The sequence below is a fragment of the Oncorhynchus clarkii genome, chromosome 26 (assembly GCF_045791955.1).
Source record: "Oncorhynchus clarkii lewisi isolate Uvic-CL-2024 chromosome 26, UVic_Ocla_1.0, whole genome shotgun sequence".
In the NCBI taxonomy this organism is placed as follows: Eukaryota; Metazoa; Chordata; class Actinopteri; order Salmoniformes; family Salmonidae; genus Oncorhynchus; species Oncorhynchus clarkii.
In genome coordinates this window covers 33,722,509-33,746,542 of record NC_092172.1, presented here as the reverse complement: position 1 = coordinate 33,746,542, position 24,034 = coordinate 33,722,509, and the positions used below count along the sequence as shown (strand labels likewise).

The following is a 24,034-nucleotide window of genomic DNA, read 5'->3' as shown; positions in this document are numbered from 1 at the left end:
ATTGACCCCAACTAGGCCCTAAAATAAATTTGATTTGAAAACAACAATCATTCCATATCTTGATTACATTGAGACACGATCACATATGTCTCTTTTTAATTTGTGGGAATACTTGTGAACAGATTTGACACCAAGACAGTCGTGAAGAGGGCACGACAAAGCCTATTCCCCCTCAGATTTGGCATGGGTCCTGAGATCCTCAACAGGTTCTACAGCTGCAACATCGAGAGCATCCTGACCGGTTGCATCACTGTCTGGTATGGCAATTGCTCGGCCTCCGACGGCAAGGCACTTCAGAGGGTAGTGCGTACGGCCCAGTACATCACTGGGGCAAAGCTGCCTGCCATCCAGGACCTCTACACCAGGCGGTATCAGAGGAAGGCCCTAAAAATTGTCAAAGACCCCAGCCACCCCAGTCATAGACTACCGCATGGCAAGCATTACCGGAGTGCCAAGTCTAGGACAAAAAGGCTTCTCAACTGTTTTTACCCCCAAGCCATAAGACTCCCGGACTATTTGCATTGTGTGCCCCCCCCACCCCCCCAACCCCTCTTTTACGCTGCTGCTACTCTCTGTTTATCATATATGCATAGTCACTTTTATACATTCATGTACATACTACCTCAATTGGGCCGACCAACCAGTGCTCCCGCACATTGGCTAACCGGGCTATCTGCATTGTGTCCCACCACCCGCCAACTCCTCTTTTTACGCTACTGCTACTCTCTGTTCATCATATATGCATAGTCATTTTAACCATACCTACATGTGCATACTACCTCTATCAGCCTGACTAACTGGTGTCTGTATACAGCCTTGCTACTCTTATTTTCAAATGTCTTTTTAGTGTTGTTTTATTTCTTTACTTACCCACACACACACACACACACACACACACACACACACACACACCTTTTTTTCCCACACTATTGGTTAAAGCCTGTAAGTGAGCATTTCACTGTAAGTTCTACACCTGTTGTTTTCGGTGCACGTGACAAATAAACTTTGATTTGATTTGATTTGGGCCGCCTGTTGACAACCTCTGCCATAAGAGAGGAGACCATTGTAATACAGCAATAAAAATAGTATATTTAGAGAGTAGAGCCATTAACACAGAGAGAGAAATGCTGGGTATATGTGCACTGGCCTGACTTACCTGTTGTCAAGGTTAGAGATCACACTACTGGCACTTTAACTTCCACCACAAAGGTGGATATTAAAGCTTTAATAACTTTTGCCTTGTCGGAGGCCAAACCTTTGGCTTTGTTAATGGAAACCAGTAGCACTCGTAAAAAGCCATTACAGCCAGATGAAAATACATTTTTCCTTTCACCCGGCCTTGATTTAACAGGAGATCTGTTTGTTCTGCTTTTCTCCTCGCCTCAGAAACCAGCTGGTTTCACTAAGGCTTCAGGATGGAGTTCTGTCTGAGGAGAAGTGCCGCAGTCTGAACAAGCTCTCCTCTCTTTGTCAATATCTTGCAAATCTGTTACATGTGCAGTGAAGCTAAACATGGTCAGTCTGTCGGTCTGTCGGTGGGTCTGACTGTCTGCCTGCCTACCCAGGGTTCTGGTCAAAGTGTTGCACTATGTAGGAATAGGGTGCCATTTTAATGGTATCATCAGTGTCTTTCATTGTCTGTCTATCTCTAAACATGACAATGATGAATGTCTTACATTGGACTTCTACCCTTGGAAATGTGGAGCAAAAACAATAAGTACCAGGCTAATGACAAAGGCAGGGATTACAATTCAAGCTGTGAAGCAGAAGACAGTTGTTTCAGACATTAAGATGTCTCCCCTGTCTGTTCCAGGGTCTGTTTAAGGCTTTCTGTTTTGACTTCTCTGGTCCCTGGGGTCCAGCTCCGTGCAGCTGGATTCACTGTACATCTTTGGAAGCACACACACACACACACACACACACACACACACACACACACACACACACACACACACACACACACACACACACACACACACACACACACACACAAACACACACTCCTTCTACTCCCCAACAGCCTGCTCCAGGCAACATCCACACTGAGCTAAAGGCTAGAGTTTCCGCTTCAAGGAGCGGGACACTAATCCAGATGCTTATAAGAACTTCCTCTGACAACACATCAAACAGGCAAAGCTTCAATACAGGACTAAGATTGAATTCTACTACACCGGCTCTGACACTTGTCGGCTGTGTCAGGGCTTGCAAACTATCAAGGATTACAAAGGGAAACACAGCCGCGAGCTGCTCAGTGACGCGATACTACCAGATGAGCTAAATGCCTTCTATGCTCGCTTCGAGGCAAGCAACACTGAACCATGCATGAGAGCACCAGCTGTTCCAGGCGACTGTGTGATCACGGTCTCCGTAGCCGATGTGAGCAAGACCTTTAAACAGGTTAACATTCACAAGGCCGCAGGGCCAGACAGATTACCAGGATGCATATTCAGAGCATGCGCTATCCATCTGGCAGGTGTCTTCACTGACATTTTTAACCACTACCTGAGCCAGTGTGTAATACATATATGTTTCAAGCAGACCTCCATAGTCCCTGTGCCCAAGAACACCAAAGTAAACTGCCTAAATAACTACCGGCCCGTAGTAGCACTTATATCTGTAGCCATTAAATGCTTTGAAAGGCTGGTCATGGCTCACATCAATACCATCATCCCAGAAACTCTGGACTCAGTCCAATTCGCATACCGCCTCAACAGATCCAGAGATTACGCAATCTCTATTGCACTCCACACTGCCCTTTCCCACTTCTGTGAGAATGCTGTTCATTGAATACAGCTCAGCATTCAACACCATGGTTCCCTACAAGCTCATCACTAAACTAAGAACCATGGGACTGCGAACACCTCCCTCTGCAACTGGATCCTGGACTTCCCAACGGGCCACCCCCAGGTGGTAAGGATAGGCAACAACACATCTGCCACGCTTACCCTCAACACGTGGGCACCTCAGGGGTGCGTGCTTAGTCCCGTCCTGTACTCCCTGTTCACCCATGACAGTGTGGCCACACACGACTCCAACACCATCATTAGGTTTTCTGACGAGGATGAGACAGCCTATAGGGAGAAGGTCAGAACCCTCTGGTTCCCCCATGGTTTTGTGCGTGTTTGTTCGTTGTAACTTGGTCTGTATTTGTGAGCTTGATACTTTTTCCTTTGAATATTTGTTGTTTTGAGTAAAGTTATGTGAATTACTCATCTCTGTGTCCTGCACCTGACTACGCCTTACCTGCTACACCTAGACGCCTTACAGAAACACACACCTGAAAATGGAGTCAGCAGCTGCACAAAACCCTCCTTTGTTAGTAGAAGAGCGGGTCCAGCAGCACGCGACTACGTTGCATAGTTTCGGCACAGCCATGGATCGCGTGCTGCAAACAATGAAGCGATGGAAGAGAGGAGGTTGTCCAGCGCCCCATCATCATCACAACACCCCACACCGCTGTTGTCCAACCCTCCTTCACCTGGTCCCAGTGGGATTCGGCTCTCGCTCCCTGGGGCGTATGCTGGAACGGCCACCCGGCTCCTTCGGGACGCGAGAGAGTGTCCGCCCTCATCTCCTGTCTATCTGGGAAGGCTCTGGAGTGGGCCAACGCTCATTCCCTGCACCATCTGTGGCCAGCACTGCCACCACTTCCTCAGGGAGTAGAGGCAGCAGGCAGGGCACTGTCGTGTCACCCCAGGTGAGTAGGCACCAGACTCACCCAGAGCCCCCTGTTGCTCACATGTTTGTGTTTATAGAATTTCCTGAGTTTTCCCCTCATTCCCTGCATAAGGCGCTAGTAGATTCAGGCACAACTGGGAACTTTATTGACCGTTCATTTGCCCATTGTTCCTGTTTTTTTTTTTTTTGTAACAGTATTTTTTATTGGAATTTCACAGTTTTCACCCATATTAAGAGATACAACAACAGAGACAAAGCAAAAAAAAAACACTACTCACTTACACATACAGTGGGGCAAAAAAGTATTTAGTCAGCCACCAATTGTGCAAGTTCTCCCACTTAAAAAGATGAGAGAGGCCTGTAATTTTCATCATAGGTACACTTCAACTATGACAGACAAAATGAGGGGAAAAAATGAAAATCACATTGTAGGATTTTTAATACATTTATTTGCAAATTATGGTGGAAAATAAGTATTTGGTCAATAACAAAAGTTTATCTCAATACTTTGTTATATACCCTTTGTTGGCAATGACAGAGGTCAAACGTTTTCTGTAAGTCTTCACAAGGTTTTCACACACTGTTGCTGGTATTTTGGCCCATTCCTCCATGCAGATCTCCTCTAGAGCAGTGATGTTTTGGGGCTGTTGCTGGGCAACATGGACTTTCAACTCCCTCCAAAGATTTTCTACGGGGTTGAGATCTGGAGTCTGGCTAGGCCACTCCAGGACCTTGAAATGATTCTTACGAAGCCACTCCTTCGTTGCCCGGGCAGTGTGTTTGGGATCATTTTCACGTAGCCACGTTTCATCTTCAATGCCCTTGCTGATGGAAGGAGGTTTTCACTCAAAATCTCACGATACATGGCCCCATTCATTCTTTCCTTTACACGGATCAGTCGTCCTGGTCCCTTTGCAGAAAAACAGCCCCAAAGCATGATGTTTCCACCCCCATGCTTCACAGTAGGTATGGTGTTCATTGGATGCAACTCAGCATTCTTTGTCCTCCAAACACGACGAGTTGAGTTTTTACCAAAAAGTTATATTTTGGTTTCATTTGACCATATGACATTCTCCCAATCTTCTTCTGGATCATCCAAATGCTCTCTAGCAAACTTCAAACGGGCCTGGTCATGTACTGGCTTAAGCAAGGGGACACGTTTGGCACTGCAGGATTTGAGTCCCTGGCGGCGTAGTGTGTTACTGATGGTAGGCTTTGTTACTTTGGTCCCAGCTCTCTGCAGGTCATTCACCGTGTGGTTCTGGGATTTTTGCTCACCGTTCTTGTGATCATTTTGACCCCACGGGGTGAGATCTTGCGTGGAGCCCCAGATCGAGGGAGATTATCAGTGGTCTTGTAGGTCTTCCATTTCCTAATAATTGCTCCCACAGTTGATTTCTTCAAACCAAGCTGCTTGCAGATTGCAGATTCAGTCTTCCCAGCCTGGTGCAGGTCTACAATTTTGTTTCTGGTGTCCTTTGACAGCTCTTTGGTCTTGGCCATAGTGGAGTTTGGAGTGTGACTGTTTGAGGTTGTGGACAGGTGTCTTTTATACTGATAACAAGTTCAAACAGGTGCCATTAATACAGGTAACGAGTGGAGGACAGAGGAGCCTCTTAAAGAAAAATGTACAGGTCTGTGAGAGCCAGAAATCTTGCTTGTTTGTAGGTGACCAAATACTTATTTTCCACCATAATTTGCAAATAAATTCATTAAAAATCCTAGAATGTGATTTTCTGGATTTTTTTTCTCATTTTGTCTGTCATAGTTGACTTGTACCTATGATGAAAATTACAGGCCTCTCTCATCTTTTTAAGTGGGAGAACTTGCACAATTGGTGGCTGACTAAATACTTTTTTGCCCCACTGTACCTGCATGTGTGTGTGTATATATATATATATATATATACATACACACACATACATACACACATACATACAGTATGCATACATACACATACATACACATATACATACACACATACATACATACATACATACATACATACACCCATACATACGTACACCATTTTTCTCTTCCCGCCCCATCCCCATCATTGCGTCTCTCAATACATACATTTTAAACAAACTTACAAACAGAAATTAAACACAAAAGCTCTGTTAAAACCAAGAAGTTAGGTTCCACACATGGAACATACAGCGTAATTCTGAAATACATAGATCACCACCATTCTAAGAGAATCCTTGCAGCGTAATAGCTGATACCTCAGGTTCTAGGTAATTTGGAAAAGGTTCCCATACTTTGTAGAACTGATCTGTTTTAGAATGCAATGTACATGTTAGATATTCCAGAGGCACCAATTCAAATAGTATCTTATGCCTATCTTTAATAGAAGGAACCTTATCACTAATCCACTGTAAAATGATGTTTTTCCTCGCTGCGAAGGTAAGGATGTTGTAAAGCCTCCTTTTACCCACAGAAGTAACATGCCTACTAGGGAGACCTAACAGTAAAGGAACTGGGTCCAATTCTAGATCAACCCCTAGGATCTTTTCAATTTCTTGCAGAACACCAGACCAGTATCTTTGTATTTGGTACATGACCATAAACATTGTGTTAAGGTGCCTGTATCAGTTTTACATTTAAGACACGGAGGAGAAGAGGAAGTGGGGCTAAATGCATGTCTGCGATTTGGGGATATATGCAATCTGTGTATTATTCTTAATTGGATTGCTCTAGTACGATTACATATAGATATTGTTTTTGCATATCTCCAAATGTCCTCCCACATCTCTTCATCAATAGTAACAGACAATTCTTTCTCCCACACTTGTTTCACCATCTGTGTGTTGACAGCAGAACGGGACCTTAAAGCATCATAAAACAGACTTACAGACATTTTCCTTTGTGGGGAAAAAAAGCATTATTTCAATGACAGACACATCAGGGTTACCAATTAAGGTGGTGCTCTTCAGAATATAATGTCTTACTTGTAGGATGCAGAAAAAGTCCTGCTTTGGGAGTCGATATTTCTCAACCATCTGCTCAAATGACAATAAAATCGTATCAGCAAATTAGTCATTTAGTCTGCGTATGCCCTTATTAAGCCAAAAGTTAAAGTCAGCATCCAACATTCCTCAACCAAAATCTGGGTTGTTAAGAATTGGGGTAAGAGCAGAGGTTAGTTGTGTCCAGCTGGGCGTCTGTACGTTCCGTCTGCTGTCCGCGACCGTTTGATCTATTGGGCCCACACGTCACCCTCCTCTGGTTTTTCGAGCATCAGTCGGACAGTGCGCTGTCTTTGTGGGAAGTACTGGTGGTCCACCTTGGCTAAGGACATGAGGGTTTATGTTTCCTCCTGCTAGGTGTGCACTCAGTGCAAGTCACCTAGACTCCTGCCCAGAGGGAAATTACAACCCCTACCCATTCCACAACAGCTGTGGTCACACCTGTCGGTGGATTACTTGATGGATCTTCCTCTGTCACAGAGAAACGCCACGATGCTGGTCGTTGTGGATCGGTTTTCTAAGTCCTGCCGTCTCCTTCCTTTACCCAGACACCCTATGGCCCTACAGACTGCGAAGGCCCTGTTCACCCTCGTCTTCCGGCACTACAGGGTGCCTGAGGACATTGTTTCTGATTGGGGTCCCCAGTTCATGTCCAGGGTCTGGAGGGCATTCATGGAGCGTCTGGGGGTCTCGGTCAGCCTCACCTCAGGTTTTCACCCCGAGAGTTATGGGCATGTGGAAAGAGTTAACCAGGATGTGGGTAGGTTTCTGCGGTACTATTGCCAGGACCAGCCGGGGGAGTGGGCGTTTTCATCCCTTGGGCAGAGATGGCCCAAAACTCACTCCGCCACTAACCTATCTCCCTTCCAGTGGGTACTAGGTTATCAGCCGGTTCTGGCACCGTGGCATCAGAGCCAGATCGAGGCACCTGTGGTGGATGAATGGTTTAGGCGCTTGGAGGAGACCTGGGATGCCGCCCATGTGCACCGGCAACGCATAAGGCGGCAGAAGGTGAGTGCCGACCGCCACCGCAGTGAGGCCCCGGTGTCCGCACCGGGGGACCGGGTCTGGCTCTCGACCCGAAACCTGCCCCTCCGCCTGCCCTGCCGGAAGCTGTGGGGCCATTCAAAGTCCTGAGGAGACTGAACAAGGTTTGTTACAGGTTACAGCTCCCCCTGATTACTGTATTAACCCCTCGTTAAATGTGTCTCTCCTCAGGCCAGTGGTGGCTGGTCCACTCCAGGAATCTGAGGTGCGGGAGGTTCCTCCTCCCCCTCTGGACATCGAGGGGGCCCCGGCGTATGCTGTTCGAGCCATCATGGAATCAAGGCGTCGGGCGAGAGGCCTTCAGTACCTCATGGAGTGGGAGGGGTACGGTCCAGAGGAGAGATGCTGGGTGCCGGTGGAGGACATCCTGCACCCTTCGTTGCTGCGGGAGTTTCACCGTCTCCACCCGGATCGCCCTGCGCTTCGTCCTCCGGGTCGTCCCCGAGGCCGGTGTCGGTGCGCTGCTGGAGCCGCGTGTCAAGGGGGTAGTATTACAACTTCCACCAGAAGTTGGTCCCTCTCCTTGTTCGGGCGGCGTTCGGCGTCACCGGTTTTCTAGCTGCCACCGATCCACTTTTCATTTTCCATTTGTTTTGTCTTAATTGTACACACCTGGTTTCCATTCCCATAATTATATGTTCCTTATTCAACCCTCTGGTTCCCCCATGGTTTTGTGTGTGTTTGTTCGTTGGTCTGTATTTGTGAGCTTGATTATTTTTTCCTTGAAATATTTGTTGCTTTGAGTAAAGTTACGTGAATTACTCATCTCTGTGTTCTGCGCCTGACTACGCCTTATCTGCTACACCTAGACGCCTTACACATGGGTGGAATCTTATAAATGTTTCTTATAATTTCATAATTAATAAACATGTATTATTATTTTTAACACCGAAAATCCAGTGTTTCTATGTGAAACGGTTATATTTCAGTCTTCTGTGATGTATATAAAGTGTAATATTGGGATGCAAACTCAAAATTGAATAAATGTCAACTTTATATCTGACATGGTCTAGGTGTGTTTTTAAGCCCATAACCATGTGAGTGAGGTGTATACTTTTGTTTCAAAGTAGATTTGTTTAAGACTACCAATAACCACTCTGTGTGACCCTGATTTAGCCCACTGCAATAAAAGGTTAAGGTTTCCCTCAAAGGATGATCTTTCTATCGTAGCCTGATACTGTAGAAATGATCATACTTATTTTATTACTTTACTATTTATTATCTCCATAGCTTCTGTGACATACGAATACAAGAACATTTGCTCTCTCTTAGCCCATGTCTGTATCCCAAATGAGCATAACATTTGACCGTGGTCTGTGGTCAAAAGTTGTGCACTAAATAGGGAATAGGGTGCCTTTTGTGACTCACACCATGTCTGTTCTGTATGTTTAAAACACAACATGAGAGAGAGATAGACATACGGTACAATACCTGACCATTCTGTTGATGAACTGTGAACTCAGCCAACAAATAGAAAACATTGCTCACCGTGTACAGAAACACGTCACCTCAGAATGCAGATGTTTCTTTATTCCTAACCTGCATTGAGTAAAAAGTAAAACGTGTAATAATAAAAGTAATAATAGATACACAATGATTAATGATAACTTGTATCATTGGTTCAAGGGGTACCAGTACTAGGTTGATGTGCAGGGGTATGAGGTAATAACTTGGCTATATACAAGAGGTACCAGTACTGAGTTGATGTGCAGGGGTATGAGGTAATAACTTGGCTATATACAAAAGGTACCAGTACTGAGTTGTTGTGCAGGGGTATGAGGTAATAACTTGGCTATATACAAGAGGTACCAGTACTGAGTTGATGTGCAGGGGTATGAGGTAATAACTTGGCTATATACAAAATATACCAGTACTGAGTTGATGTGCAGGGGTATGAGGTAATAACTTGGCTATATACAAGAGGTACCAGTACTGAGTTGATGTGCAGGGATATGAGGTAATAACTTGGCTATGTACAAGAGGTACCAGTACTGAGTTGATGTGCAGGGGTATGAGGTAATAACTTGGCTATATATAAGGGGTACCAGTACTAGGTTGATGTGCAGGGGTATGAGGTAATAACTTGGCTATATACAAGGGGTACCAGTACTGAGTTGTTGTGCAGGGGTATGAGGTAATAACTTGGCTATATACAAGAGGTACCAGTACTGAGTTGATGTGCAGGGGTATGAGGTAATAACTTGGCTATATACAAAAGGTACCAGTACTGAGTTGATGTGCAGGGATATGAGGTAATAACTTGGCTATATACAAAAGGTACCAGTACTGAGTTGATGTGCAGGGATATGAGGTAATAACTTGGCTATATACAAGAGGTACCAGTACTGAGTTGATGTGCAGGGGTATGAGGTAATAACTTGGCTATATACAAGAGGTACCAGTACTGAGTTGATGTGCAGGGGTATGAGGTAATAACTTGGCTATATACAAGAGGTACCAGTACTGAGTTGATGTGCAGGGGTATGAGGTAATAACTTGGCTATATACATATACAACTGAGTTGATGTGCAGGGGTACTTGGCAGAGGTACCAGTACTGAGTTGATGTGCAGGGGTATGAGGTAATAACTTGGCTATATACAAGAGGTACCAGTACTGAGTTGATGTGCAGGGGTATGAGGTAATAACTTGGCTATATACAAGAGGTACCAGTACTGAGTTGATGTGCAGGGGTATGAGGTAATAACTTGGCTATATACAAGAGGTACCAGTACTGAGTTGATGTGCAGGGGTATGAGGTAATAACTTGGCTATATACAAGAGGTACCAGTACTGAGTTGATGTGCAGGGGTATGAGGTAATAACTTGGCTATATACAAGAGGTACCAGTACTGAGTTGATGTGCAGGGGTATGAGGTAATAACTTGGCTATATACAAGAGGTACCAGTACTGAGTTGATGTGCAGGGGTATGAGGTAATAACTTGGCTATATACAAGAGGTACCAGTACTGAGTTGATGTGCAGGGGTATGAGGTAATAACTTGGCTATATACAAAAGGTACCAGTACTGAGTTGATGTGCAGGGGTATGAGGTAATAACTTGGCTATATACAAGAGGTACCAGTACTGAGTTGATGTGCAGGGGTATGAGGTAATAACTTGGCTATATACAAGAGGTACCAGTACTGAGTTGATGTGCAGGGGTAATAGGTATTTATATAAAACTATAAAGGGACAGATAATAAACAGTAGCAGCAGCATATGTGATGAGTCAAAAGAATATTGTGCAAAAAGGGTCTTACGGCTTGAGGGTAGAAGCTGTTCAGAGTCCTGTTGGTTCCAGACTTGGTGCATCGGTACCACTTGACATGCAGTAGCAGAGAGAACAGTCTATGACTTGGGTGGCTGGCAATTTTAGGGCCTTCATCTGAAACTGCCTGCTATAGAGATCCTGGATGGCAGGGAGCATTGGCCCAGTGATGTACTGGGCCGTACGTACTACCCTATGTAGCACTTTGCGGTCAGATGCCAAGCAGTTGCCATAATATATATATATTTCTTAGGGATAGGCCCCTTTTTTCTCAATTTCCGCCTGAATGACGTGCCCAAAGTAAACTGCCTGTAGCTCAGGCCCTGAAGCCAGGATATGCATATAATTGGTACCATTGGAAAGAAAACACTGGGGTTTGTGGAAATGTTAAAATCATGTAGGAGAATAACAAGAAAATCAAAAGAGACCATACTCTTAGAACGGCAAGTAAAAGGTCATATTGAAAATTAGCTCCCTGGATGCAATTCCTATGGCTTCCACAGGGTGTCAGCAGTCTATGTTCAAGGTTTCAGGCTTGTAACTTCAAAAACCAATAAGAAATATCAGTTTTAGTACAGGGACAAAGTCTTGGAAATTCATGTTTGCGTGTGCCATGAAGACAGGACACACCTGCTACAATCGGTTTCCTATTGAACATACTTCTTTCCCGAAATAAATATTATAGTTTGATTACATTTTAGGGTGTCTGAAGAGTAAATAGAAATATATTTTGACTTGTTGAAACAAAGTTTACGGGATTTTTTTTAAGTACGTGAATATTTAATCGTTATTTGTGATTGTATGAAACCTGTACCGGTGGAAAAATATTTTGATGTGAGGCGCCGTCCTCAAACAATCGCATGGCATGTTTTCGCTGTAATAGCTACTGTAAATCGGACAGTGAAGTTAGATTAAAAATAATTTAAGCTTTCAGCTGATATAAGACACTTATATGTACCTAAATGTTTAATATCCATAATTTGTATGAGTATTTATTTGAATTGCGCATCCTCCAGTCCCTCTAGTGGGACGCCTATCCCAAACAGGGTGATGCAGCCAGTCAAGATACTCTCAATGGTTCAGTTGTTGAACTTTTTGAGGATCTGAGGACCCATGACAGTCTTTACAACTGAGTTTGTGTGTTTGGACCATGATGGATCCTTAGTGATGTGGACACCAAGGAACTTGAAGCTTTCAACCTGCTCCTGTCAATGTGAATGGGGGCGTGCTCGACTCTCTGCTTCCTGTAGTCCACGATCAGCTCCTTTGTCTTGCTGACGTTGAGGGAGATGTTGTCCTGGCACCACACTGCCAGTTCTTTGACCTGCTCCCTATACGCTGAATCATCGTTGGCGGTGATCAGGTCTACCACCCTCGTGTCGTCGGCAAACTTAATGATGGTGTTAGGAGTCGTGGTTGAACAGGACATACAGGAGGGCACTAAGCATACACCCCTGAGGGGCCCGGTGTTAAGGGTTACTGTGGGGAATGTGTTGTTGCCTACCCTCACCCCCTGGGGGCGTCCTGTCAGGAAGTTAAGGATCCAGTTGCAGAGGGAGGTGTTCAGTCTCAGGGTCCTTAGCTTAGTGATGAGCTTAGAGAGTACTATGGTTTTGAACGCTGAACTGTAGTCAATGAACAGCATTCTCATGTAGGTGTTCCTTATGCCCAAGTGGGAAAGCGCAGTATGGACTGCAACAGAGATTTCATCATCTGTGGATCTGTTGGGGCGGTATACAAATTGAAGTGGGTCCAGGGTGTCTGGGATGATGGTGTTGGTATGAGCCATGACCAGCCTTTAAAATCATTTCATTGCTACATATGCAAGTGCTATGGAGCGAAAGTCATTTAGGTTACCATGCCATTCTTGGGCACAGGGACTTTGGTGGTCTGCTTGAAACATGTAGGTACTACATACTGGGTCAGGAAGAGTTTGAAAAAGGACACCTAACTCAATAAAGTAAGCCTATATAGTCTGTTTGTGTTTGTGTGTGTGTGTGTGTGTGTGTGTGTGTGTGTGTGTGTGTAAGTGCGTGCGTGCGTACATGCGTTTGTGCTACAATTGTTTGTGTGTGTGCACACCTACATCGAGGTTAGTCTATATTTAACCTGTATATTTTCCCAGCTGTTTCCATGGTACTTCATCACAGCTAATGACTGTTGACTCCTATCACCACCTCACTCCATCACAGCACAAGTAGACCAGTGGAGGAAAAGCCAGATCTGTTGACGTCAGGTGACAACAACAGCATGAATCATTCATTCATTAAAAGAGATGATTCTGGGAATAGACTTTAGAGGGCGGTGAGTTTCTTTGAAAGCTTTGTAGCAGACATTGTATTCTCATTCCTCTATTAAAGGCCCAATCCTTCCTTTGAAAGGAAGGAAATCCATAACTTTTTCAATTTAACTTGCAAGACAACAAACAGATAGATAGTATGTTCTTCAAATCAATGGTATACTATACATAAATGTTCAAATGACCAAAAATGCCTGTAAATATCACAGATTTCATCTTTAAATAACTGGCACTGCGGGGTGAACTGATCTTCTCTGTTGAACCATGCCTTAGCTGGAACTGATTGTGCCCAGTGACTGGGATTGGGACTGCTGCTGCAAATGCTATTGGAAATGTTGCTAGGAATGGTCGGATGAACTGCAATGACCCGAGGGTCTCAATTCTAGATTGTCTACTTGGACTCATCTCTGAGTAAGAAGAGCAGCAGTGAAGACTATGAAAAAGACAGGGTGTTTTATGTATTTGATATCACTATTTCGCACCAGCCATTATCATGAGCCTGTCCTCCCCAATTAAGGTGCCACCAACCTCCTGTGCTGTTATTATTCAAGCCTTCATGAGTAGAAGCAGAGACTGATGTGAACTCTTTCCTGTAAGAATGTTTATTTTGCAAAGCATAATTTTGATCTGACAGTTCCATGCCACATGGTTGAAAAGATGTACGGTTTCTAGCTTATGTACATAGTGCATACATAAAATAGTGCTGGCAGCTAGATAGAGGATGCTGCTTGTTGTTATTGTTGTGGTTATGTGAAGCAAATAGAATATCATAATAGTGGATTTATCCTGCTAAGACTGTGTGGGCTAATCAATGCAGAGCTGATTGGAAAACATAAAACAATGATGTCTGCCACATGGTACTGTAATCCAGTCTAAGCAGTCTTGTTTTGCAGGATAAATAAAAATAACTAGATTATATTTATATGTTTTTAGTTGAAATTTGCAAAACTTGCAGATTCATTTAACAATCTGTAAACGTGACTTTTATGAGAATGTTTCTCCTTGTCATTTCACAGGAACGTTTGTGTTCATCAGAAACCTGTAGTTTACAGACGACTGACAATAAAGAAAATAGGGAATATAGGGGCCCTTGTTAAAAGTAGTGCACTAAATAGGAAGTAGGGTGACATTTGGGAGGCAGACTAAGACACCTCCAGTGATTTTCCTTATAGAAGAGCCAGCATGTCCAAGCCTGCCAGCAGTTCTGTCACTACTCGTGTGCAGATGAGTTTCTCCTTAAGATTGAGAGTCAGACTTAAAATGTGCATCACATTCAAGCATATGTAGAAATACAGTATAAATTGTTGAATTAGTGCTGTCAGAAAATACATACATTTACATTTATATCATCAATTGTACACAAGGTCCAACCAAAACTTGACTTCTGCTTTTAACCCAACCCCACTGAATCAGAGAGGTGCCAGTGGGCTGCTACCTTGGGGACCCGGGGAGAACATAGTGAAATGGGGGATTGACAAGGTGGACTCAGATCACCCAATAGTTGTGTATATTAAAAATATGTTTTAGGGAGATATATAGTAAAACCTATTTAGTTTATATCTACAGTATTTATAAGCTGCATTATGTAGCTTTGTGTGTGACCTGAATTCCAAAATAAATGTTAGTTGTAGATTTGCCATTCTGATTGAAAGCAAGTGGTAGATCTGTTCTATGTGCGCTATTTCTGTTCTACCTGCGCTTCCCCTCCTTAAGTTTTGTTTTTGCTTGTTGAAAATATATTTCTAAGTGGTTTAAATTGTACAATGATTCTCTACACTATACATTGCTTGTTTTGTACATAAACTAAAATGAGGCTAACATTTTAGAATTTTAGCAACCAAATAATAGCGGAGCAATTTCTATATAATATGCCTTTAAATATAATTGGGGTTTCGGCATACTCAGTTTGTAGTTTATTTAGCCTTTTGAATATGATTTTAGTGCGCTCTTGTACCATGCCTTAGTATCGGCTTCCCCAGCAACTAATGACACCAAGCCAAAGATGAATTCCTCTCCTTTCCCCCCAAGGTGCGCAACTTCCTCTACACTGTACAAGCTCAGCCTGACTTCACTCTGGATGGCCGCTTTGTCCACCAGGCTGAGGAGATCGCAGATGCAATAGAAAATAAGGCAGTTAATTTATCTGAGAAGATGGTGCTTGGCTATGGCAACCATGTGATAACCAGCATCGATGCAGGTGCCTCCTTAGTGCAAGAGGACTATCTCAGTGCCAATTACGTGTCCACGACAGACAAGTTCTCTGTCAAGGCATTGGCAGGTCTAAACTTCTTTGATAAACTCAAGTTTGACATTGACAGCAAGGCTGCACAAGAGACATCTGACTCACTCAGTTATCAGGGCAACATCACCTACTTCATGGTGGGGCACCCTTCTACCCGGGCATCACTCTGCAGAAATAGCAGGAGAGCACCATGAACAGCCTGGTAGGCATCGACCAGTAGTGGCACTGCACTACTTCCTCAACTGGTTGACCTTGCCTGATCCTCCTGAACCAACAGTAGGCAAACTGTCCCTGTTTGTGAGTGAAGCCATACATCGCCATTATACCATCAACACCTGCCCGGCTGCGTCAACCCAGACTCCACAAACTTCAACTTCCAAGCCAATGTGGAAGACAACTGCTGCGAGGGTCCGACCCAATCTGCCAGAACCTGGCTCAGATGAACCCCGACATCGGCTCTTACTAATGTCGTGATCCCCACACACCCACTATGTTGCGTGGTGAGGTATTACATCAGTACTATAACAAGATTGAGTGCTACGACATTTGCAATGAGTGTAACTGTTTTTTGGGGATGTTTTGCGATAAAAGCTGCGACAGAGTGTGTGTAGACTTCTTCCATGTCCGCTCCGCTCGCATTGACAGCTATTGGTGCTCCACCAATGAGGTGACCCCAGAGTTCTCAGGATATCTCTTTGGGGGCCTCTATAGCCCATCCCTACTGAACCCTCTGACCAAAACCAAGAGCTGTCCCACGAACTACTTGCAGATTCATTTTCTGTCCAACGGCCTAATTATCTGCCTGAGCAAAGCACTTTGACAACATGACTTTAAATAGAACCATGAGTAAACCTGTAGGAAACTTTATGTGGAAGTGCTGAAATTCCCACAGAAGAAAGTTGTTTAATGTTCATGGAACTATTTTACAACATTCCCAATGTCAAACCAGTTGGAGAATGTTTCTACCAAAAATGTAATTAAATGTAACCATGTGTGAACGTTTAGGAAATTTTATGTTGAAGTAATGAAAAATCAAGATAATGTTGATATTTTTATGTTCCTTAAATGTGCTGAGAATGTTCCAACGCCAAGCAACTATCATGCACCATTCTCAGAATGTTGTGGGAAGGTTGTATGCACAGAACGTTATGTGCTAGCTGGGATTGGAGTAAAACAAGATTATATATTTGGAGTTCTGATGGGGTATGACAGTTGGACTAAGCTCATGAGGCATTTATAAGTTATATTCTTCCAGAATCAAATCGGTACATTTCATTATTTTGCAAGTCCAAAAATGCGTATGTAGCAACTGCAAATATGTGGTGCAAATGATGAGGAATAACCAATCATGATGATGTATCACTACAGAATGTGGCTGTACATGAAATACATTTTTTTTTATTGTTGGCATAACCTTTATTTATCACATTTTGATGGTTGTTAAAAGCAGAATTTTCACAACATTGCTGTTATCAACACACTCGTCGTCACTCCCGTTTAACTTTAAATCACTGCATACAACGTTTTGAAAGGTCTATAATTTTCATTTAACACTATCAAAGTTAACATAAGCACTATAGATGCCTTCCATTGCACAATGTATAGGTATGCCCAATTTAGAGATATTATTTGAACAATGTGATATTAGAGTTCAAAATGTATAATTTGAAATAACATGTTGTAGGTAATTAAATAATCAAATGAAAAATGTGTTTATTTATTAGCCTAGTGGTTATAAGTATTAGGCATATTATGCCTTGTGTAATTGTCATAAGTGCAAGAGATACTCATACTGTTACATGTAGGTCTAGATTATTGATGAAATAATTGAATGATGAAATATCAAACATTCTTTTAACAACTCAAATGCAGTTGCATGTGATGAAGGAACCACTGACTAACTGCATTTTTCTATTATCAAGACACCTGCTGGTGACTCTTCAGTGGTTAGGACAGCTCATGTGGCGTCCTAAATCTGTCAATTAGGAGTGACTCTTAAGACTGAAGAGTAAAATGTCTATTGTCAGCACATACCACCAATGTTCCTCTCTGAAACGTTTTGTGGATACAGGCCCAGGAAGCTAAACCAGCATATAAAATACTGTGTACAAATGCAAATCTGGACTAATGATGAATGCCTAACGCTCAGATACCTAAACACACTTAAAATTAACAAGATAGAGGATAGAGAGAGTTTTTTTGACGCTGAGAACAGAATTAGTTTTTAAATAACATTCTTAGAATGTTCTTTGAACATCATGACTTTAAATAGAACCATGAGGAAACCTGCAGAAAATATTATGCTGAAGTATTGAAAATCCCACAGAAAAACATTGCTTCCTAATGTTGTCTGAACGTTCTGAGAACATTACTTTAAATAGAACCACGAGGAAACCAGTAGAAAACCTGAAATTCCCACCTAAGAAACATATGGTTCTCAGAACGTTATGTGCTAGCTGGGTATCCTGCACCATTCCCAGAACATTGTGGGAGGTTGAATGCAAAATAACCATAGAACAACCACGCTCTCACCAAGCTCTAAGAAACATATGGTTCTCAGAACATGATGTGCTTGCTGGGTAACTGAATCACTCACACATTTAGTGTCTGCCCTCATAGCTGCTCCAGCAGTCATCTTTTCATTGTGAATTGAGCTAAATGAACAAAGTTTTGTCATCGTCCAAAAAGTATATTAGAGACTACATTTACTGGGGAGAGGGGCTGGTCCAACTCAAGGTGTCATAAAAAAATATGACTGGTATGGCTGGTTGCAGACATTATTTTATAAAATATATGCACAGAAAAAAATCCACCAACAGGTTTTTGTGCCAATGCACCACACAATCAATAAACAAACGATACCGACTCCGGGCACTTCAATATCATGGTTGGCGTTTTCAACACCACAATAAATAGAGTATGTCAATCTCAACAAACAGAAAGCACATCCTTCCCTACCTGGTCATTAAAGTTGTTGGTATTTTGTAACAGATGTCTCTTTCCATTCATGTACAGTTTGGATTGATTGATCAATTGATTGATTTTATTTTGCAATTTAAAAAATATATAGTGCATTCGAAAAGTATTCAGACCACTTGACATTTTCCACATTTGTTACTTTACAGCCTTATTCTAAAATGGATTAAATAAAAATAAATCCTCATTCTACACACAATACCCCATAATGACAAAGCAACATTTTCTTGCAAATTTATACAAAATTATAAACAGAAATACCTTATTTACACTGTATATGACTGGGATTGCACTAAAGTCGGGGACTTATTTTCATTGTGGTCCATATTTACTGGCATATGCTACAGTAATGTAAGGACTAAATGGTCCTCTAATTTACACATCTCCATATGGCTTTAGGCGTCACCTCAATGTAGTTATTATCCTTACATGTTATTATCCTTACACATAGTTATTATCCTTATGTAGTTATTGTAGTTATCCTTATATGTAGTTATTATCCTTATATGTAGTTATTATTCTTATATGTAGTTATTATTCTTATATGTAGCTGATGAATGATGGCCTATGCGTAAGGTTCCAACTTATAGCCTGTTTCTTGCGCATTACGCACCATGCACTCCATTGGCCCCTCCACTTCAAAAGCTCCTTAGCTCTTGGACTCCCAGGAAAACCTTGACTAGAATAGCTTGCTAGAATAATTCATGCTTAGCATTTCTTATACTACAGTTTTTTCCAACTGCTTACACACAAAATCTTTTCATGTCACACAATTTTTGAAACCTCTCACTCAAAGTGCAAAACTACACACCAAATATGAAAAACCAGAAGCTATTTATCAGCCTTTGACTCAGTTGTCAATTGCATAAAACACTTTTTTCAAAATACTACACACAATTCTCAACCTAAAACACAAAAATCTAACAGGAGGTGACTTGCTTTCCTTTTCCAAACACAACCAATCAAAATTCTACACTTCTTCACCAGGTCACACACACACTCCTCACATGTGCAAACACTAATAGCTTAACTGATCACTAACCAATCACTGCTTTACTGTAGTATAAGCCTATAAATAGGTCAAAGGTCAGATTACCTGTTTTGAACAATGGATGCCAACAATGGACAGAGAGCAAGATGAGTAGGAGGGAGAGGAAGAGGACGAGGTCAAAGAAGAGAAGGAAGGAGAGGCATCTCTAATGAGATTAGGGCAAAATTTGTTGATCATGTGATCAACCACGGTTTGACCATGAGAGAGGCTGGACTGAGAGTCCAGTCCAATTTGAGTCGATTTACAGTGGCGTCCATAATTCGAACCTTCAGAATTGAAAACAGGTATGCAACTATCTAATGACTATTTTAGCATTACAGTAATGTACTGTAAAATACGTATGACTTCATAGTATTGCATAAACATTTGTAACTCTAAGCCATCCATTTACTGCACTGCATTGAATGAATGAGGTTGGTTATCATGCTGTACTACATTTTTTTGTACATTGTTTACAGTTCCTATGCTGAACACATACTGTGTTTGAATTCTGTACAGAGTGGAAAGGCAAAGACATCATGGTCCATGGTCAAGCATCCGAGGATGCTTGTTAACAGATGTACAAGAGACTGCAATTATAAATATGGTCTATGTGGGGACATAGAGGTTGCCTCTGTCCAAGGTTGAATACGCCATGCTAGGAGATTCTTCCCTCGATGTTTGGCAAGAGAAAATCTTGTGATGTGGACAAAGTATCGTGGCCAGACTCAGGCCGGAGAAGAGATGAAGCGTAGCTTGGCACTGGTGACTGCCCCCCCTCCCCCCTACCAATTAATGTACTGCCCCCTTGGGACGCCGAGGGGTCATTTGATGCAAATGCTTCATTCTGACATGTGTTTATGGCATTGTGAATGCAGTATTACATTTTGAAGGAGATGTGAGGCATTTTGCATTTTGTGTGTGCAGTTTTGGGAATTGTGTGTAGAGTTTTGAAAAAAAGGATACAGTTTTGAAAACTTGTGTAAGCAGTTGGAAAAAACTGTAATACATTGTTGGAAGCTGGATTGATGCAAGCTCTTGTTGGCTGAATGTTAATGCATGTTCTCTCCTAGGTTCATGGTTTGAAAAAGGTGCGTAATTCCAGTCCATACAATACAGTAATACAGTGCGCAGTCCACACAAAATTAGTTTACTGGCGCTTGTTTCATTGTTTCTTACCAGATAGAGCATACTCCCCTGTGCCCAATAAAAAAAACTCCCCAAAGCAAAAAATAAGAAGTTTGACAACCCTCCCTTTGGGACCCCCTCCATCCACCCAGTAAATTATGACATGTCCCTTTATGTTGCAGAATCTGAAGAAAGGTTCATTTCCTCCGCCACTTTTGCATCAACGTTTGCAAGTTGTGACCAATGCCTGTGATGCGCTGCGTCTCCTCCTTTTGACACAAATGAAAATGCCCAATAGAATAACAACCAGCAGCATCACCAGTAGAGCTGAGAGGGTGGATAGGTGAACTCTCTCTGCCCCAGACTCCCAACTGACATCTAGCTTGTTGTCCAGACTGAGGTGAGAGGCAGTACAGGTGTAGTGTCTCTTCTTTAGCTCCTCAGTACTGACCTCCAGACGCTTCCTCAGCTGGTAGGTCCCGTCTCCACTAGGCAGAACCTCCCCCCCTGTCAGCTCCTGTTCTGCCACTGGCTGGCCGTCTCTCAGCAGGGTCAGGTTGATGTGGCGGGGGTAGAAACCAAACGCCAGGCAGCTCACCTGAAACCCTCCAGAAACCTCTTTCTTTAGTCTGGGAGGAACTTTACGCATCACAACGTTCTTCTCCCTCTTCAGGATTGTCTTCAGTGTTCTGATGCAAATGGGAAGTAAAACGTTCCCAAAAAGTGTTTTAAGATATTCTCTCCTCATCGCATCCCATTCTGGTAGTAGTTTCCCAGAATTGTATGTAAAATGTGTCATGTTGTAATATATTTCATGATCTGCAAAAACTGCATTGAAAGTATTCTTTGACATGATCATCAGTTCACCGTTGTTCAACATCTCACAGCCAGCTATTCTTTGCTGGACTTGAACACCTCTTGTGAGATTTAAGTGGTGCTTTAGCTGAAAGGATCTCTCTTTAATGCTCTGGTATATAATTCCAAATACATAAGCTCCGTCCTGAGCTTCGTCATCACGTATTTTGTAAGTTGGAAGTCCACTGTAGATGAAGTGTTTCATGTTGGAGTCATAGTAAGTCACTTGAATGTCATCCAACATCCCCACAACCGTAAACTCAGGGAAAGGCGTCTCTCCACTTATATATGTTGCAAGTGCCCACAGAGAATGTGATCCTGGACCTGAAAGAGGAGTGATATTTTCCACAGTTATGGACATTGAGAGCTTGGGACAATAAGGTTTTATCTGCAGAAATATGATTTTGAGATAACAGGCTGTAAGGTTCTAAACACTCATTGGTTTGCATGGTGCCAGGCAGGGCCGTGCACAGACTTGTCAGGGAGATCAGTGTTTCTAAAATGTAAAAAACAACACTCACTCACCATCAGAAATGGTAAGCAAGCTAGTTAGTGCCTCCAAAAGACATGATTGACATTGGGAAAAGAGGTTGGGCTATCAGCTGATCATTGATGTAAATCAAAAACTCTATTTTACACTGATTGTGATTAGTATCAACCAATCAGACTGAATATTGATAATGTGTAGGCTAAATCAAGTGTTATCAAGCTCTATACAGGGCATATCAACAGGTGCAACCAATGGAAGGGGTAGGGGGTGAGGGGGTATAAACTTGACGACTTGCGGACAGAGGGTCCGAACAACAATGATGAAACATTTCTACAAATATATGTAAATATATAAATAATATAAATATTATGCCGCCACCCAAAAGGGCAGGACACTTGAGACAGGAAGGGGCATGTGCTCTGGTAGAGCCCTATCTGTGCAGATGCCTGGTGTCAGCAATTATGATCTTGTACTCTTTTCAACTGAACAATATGAATTGGGGCATTTAGAGTACTATCTAAGTAGAGAATATTGAACAGAGCAATGCTATGTCAATAACTACATTTGTGACTCACCACCTGGATTTGGTCTTATGTAGCAAAATGTGAAATGTTTTTATTTTATTTATTTCATTACATTGGATAAAAGTAGAGACTCAGAGCTACAAAATGGCATATCATACACTGCATTTGAGGAACAATAGGAAAGTAATTCTGCTTTGAAAGTTGATCAACTTGTAAGACCCACCCATCTCGTTTCGCTCTCGGAGCGCACAGCTGATGCTCTGGCCGACTATTTGTTTATCTCTGGATAACATGAAAACAGCCTAACCAGCTCTGCTGGCAACAATTTCATTACGCTTTTTTGCGCATGTTTACTGACACCGGCCATATTCAACGGGTGTTGTACACAAGTCACGTAACGTTAGCTAACTCGCCAGCCAGCTAACGGTAGCTAGTTAAACAACAATGAACAAAGTGCCAACAATGCCTAACATTAGACTCTAACTAGAAAAGCAAACGGCTCTGGGAAACAAATCATGTCGGCTAGGGAGCCAGCTAACTACACTTTAGCTTGAAATGAAACCACTTTCTGTCAAAATTAGACACATATAATATCTGAAAATGTAGCTAGCTAACGCTAGACTATCTTACCTGCATACATCATCATGAATGATGGACGCGTCTCCCTGTCAGGAATGCCATACCACGGTTGCCCTTAGTTTGAAGATGTAATCCGGAGACAGGTGTTTTCTCCATCTCTTTACCTATCACACTCTAATTCCACTGATTTCAAGACTTGATCCTCCAGAAAGTGGAGACCAACACTTATGCAGCTCCACTACACCATACATTTTAAAAAAGTTGCATTCAACAGGATTACCAACACAAACTGACCGAGTTCAAATAGGCAGAAGCCTTGAATATGGCAGATCAATCCGAACTCCTCTCTCGACATGTCCAACCCACTCATTATCTCAGCCAATCATGGCTAGCGGGAAAGTTGCTGCCTTTTTCTGTGACTTAACCAACAAGGCTCGTAATTTAACAATTTTATTCGTATTTACAGATGGCATACAAGTTTGTTATCAAGGCACATGAAAGTTCACATGTTCGAGAAGGCATTTCTGCCAAAAAATGCTCTCCAGTTTCCTGAACCGGATCACATTTTGACAAAAATGCAGATATAACCTGTAGTCCCAAACTCTTGGTTTAACATAGTATAACATAACAAATCTATCAATGAGTTGAGAGAAAGTAAATAGTCCATCTTACCTGCGTTGACTATGGTGTAAAAGGAAAGAACAATCAAAAAGACAGACAGTTTGCACATGATTCAGGAATGTTCACTACTCTTGCAGTAGCCTCACGCAGCCGATACTTTCCCTTTCACTTATGCTTATCTTCTTCTTCTGCTTATTTTCTTCCATAATATTATGGCGGTCTGCAAACAAGTGTTAGAGGGGCATGTCGCCACCTACTGTACTGGAGTGTGTAGTCGATCACAGTTTACAGACTAAATGAATAATTAACAAACATTACGTGAAAC

General features: G+C 42.5%; 1 protein-coding gene and 1 pseudogene across 1 annotated transcript; one reads left to right on the top strand and one right to left on the bottom strand.

The window, feature by feature from the left end:
- The first annotated feature begins 14,446 nt into the window (after nt 1-14,446).
- LOC139384607 (macrophage-expressed gene 1 protein-like) lies at nt 14,447-16,399 on the top strand (annotated as a pseudogene).
- Nucleotides 16,400-18,527: 2,128 nt separating this feature from the next.
- Nucleotides 18,528-23,818, bottom strand: LOC139385137 (major histocompatibility complex class I-related gene protein-like). Its single transcript, XM_071130214.1, has 2 exons — nt 23,761-23,818; nt 18,528-21,819 (listed from the first exon to the last, which is right to left on the bottom strand). The coding sequence occupies exons 1-2, from the start codon at nt 23,816-23,818 to the stop codon at nt 20,861-20,863; spliced, it is 1,017 nt and encodes a 338-aa protein (XP_070986315.1). The 3' UTR covers nt 18,528-20,860.
- Between the last annotated feature and the right edge of the window lie 216 nt (nt 23,819-24,034).

Bases quoted from the DNA above. Each gene is read 5' to 3' on its own strand.
- LOC139385137 (XM_071130214.1), bottom strand. From the start codon at position 23,818: ATGTGCAAACTGTCTGTCTTTTTGATTGTTCTTTCCTTTTACACCATA. The intron at 21,820-23,760 runs GTAAGATGGACT...CTCCTCTTTCAG, and splicing joins TTACACCATAGTCAACGCAG to GTCCAGGATCACATTCTCTG.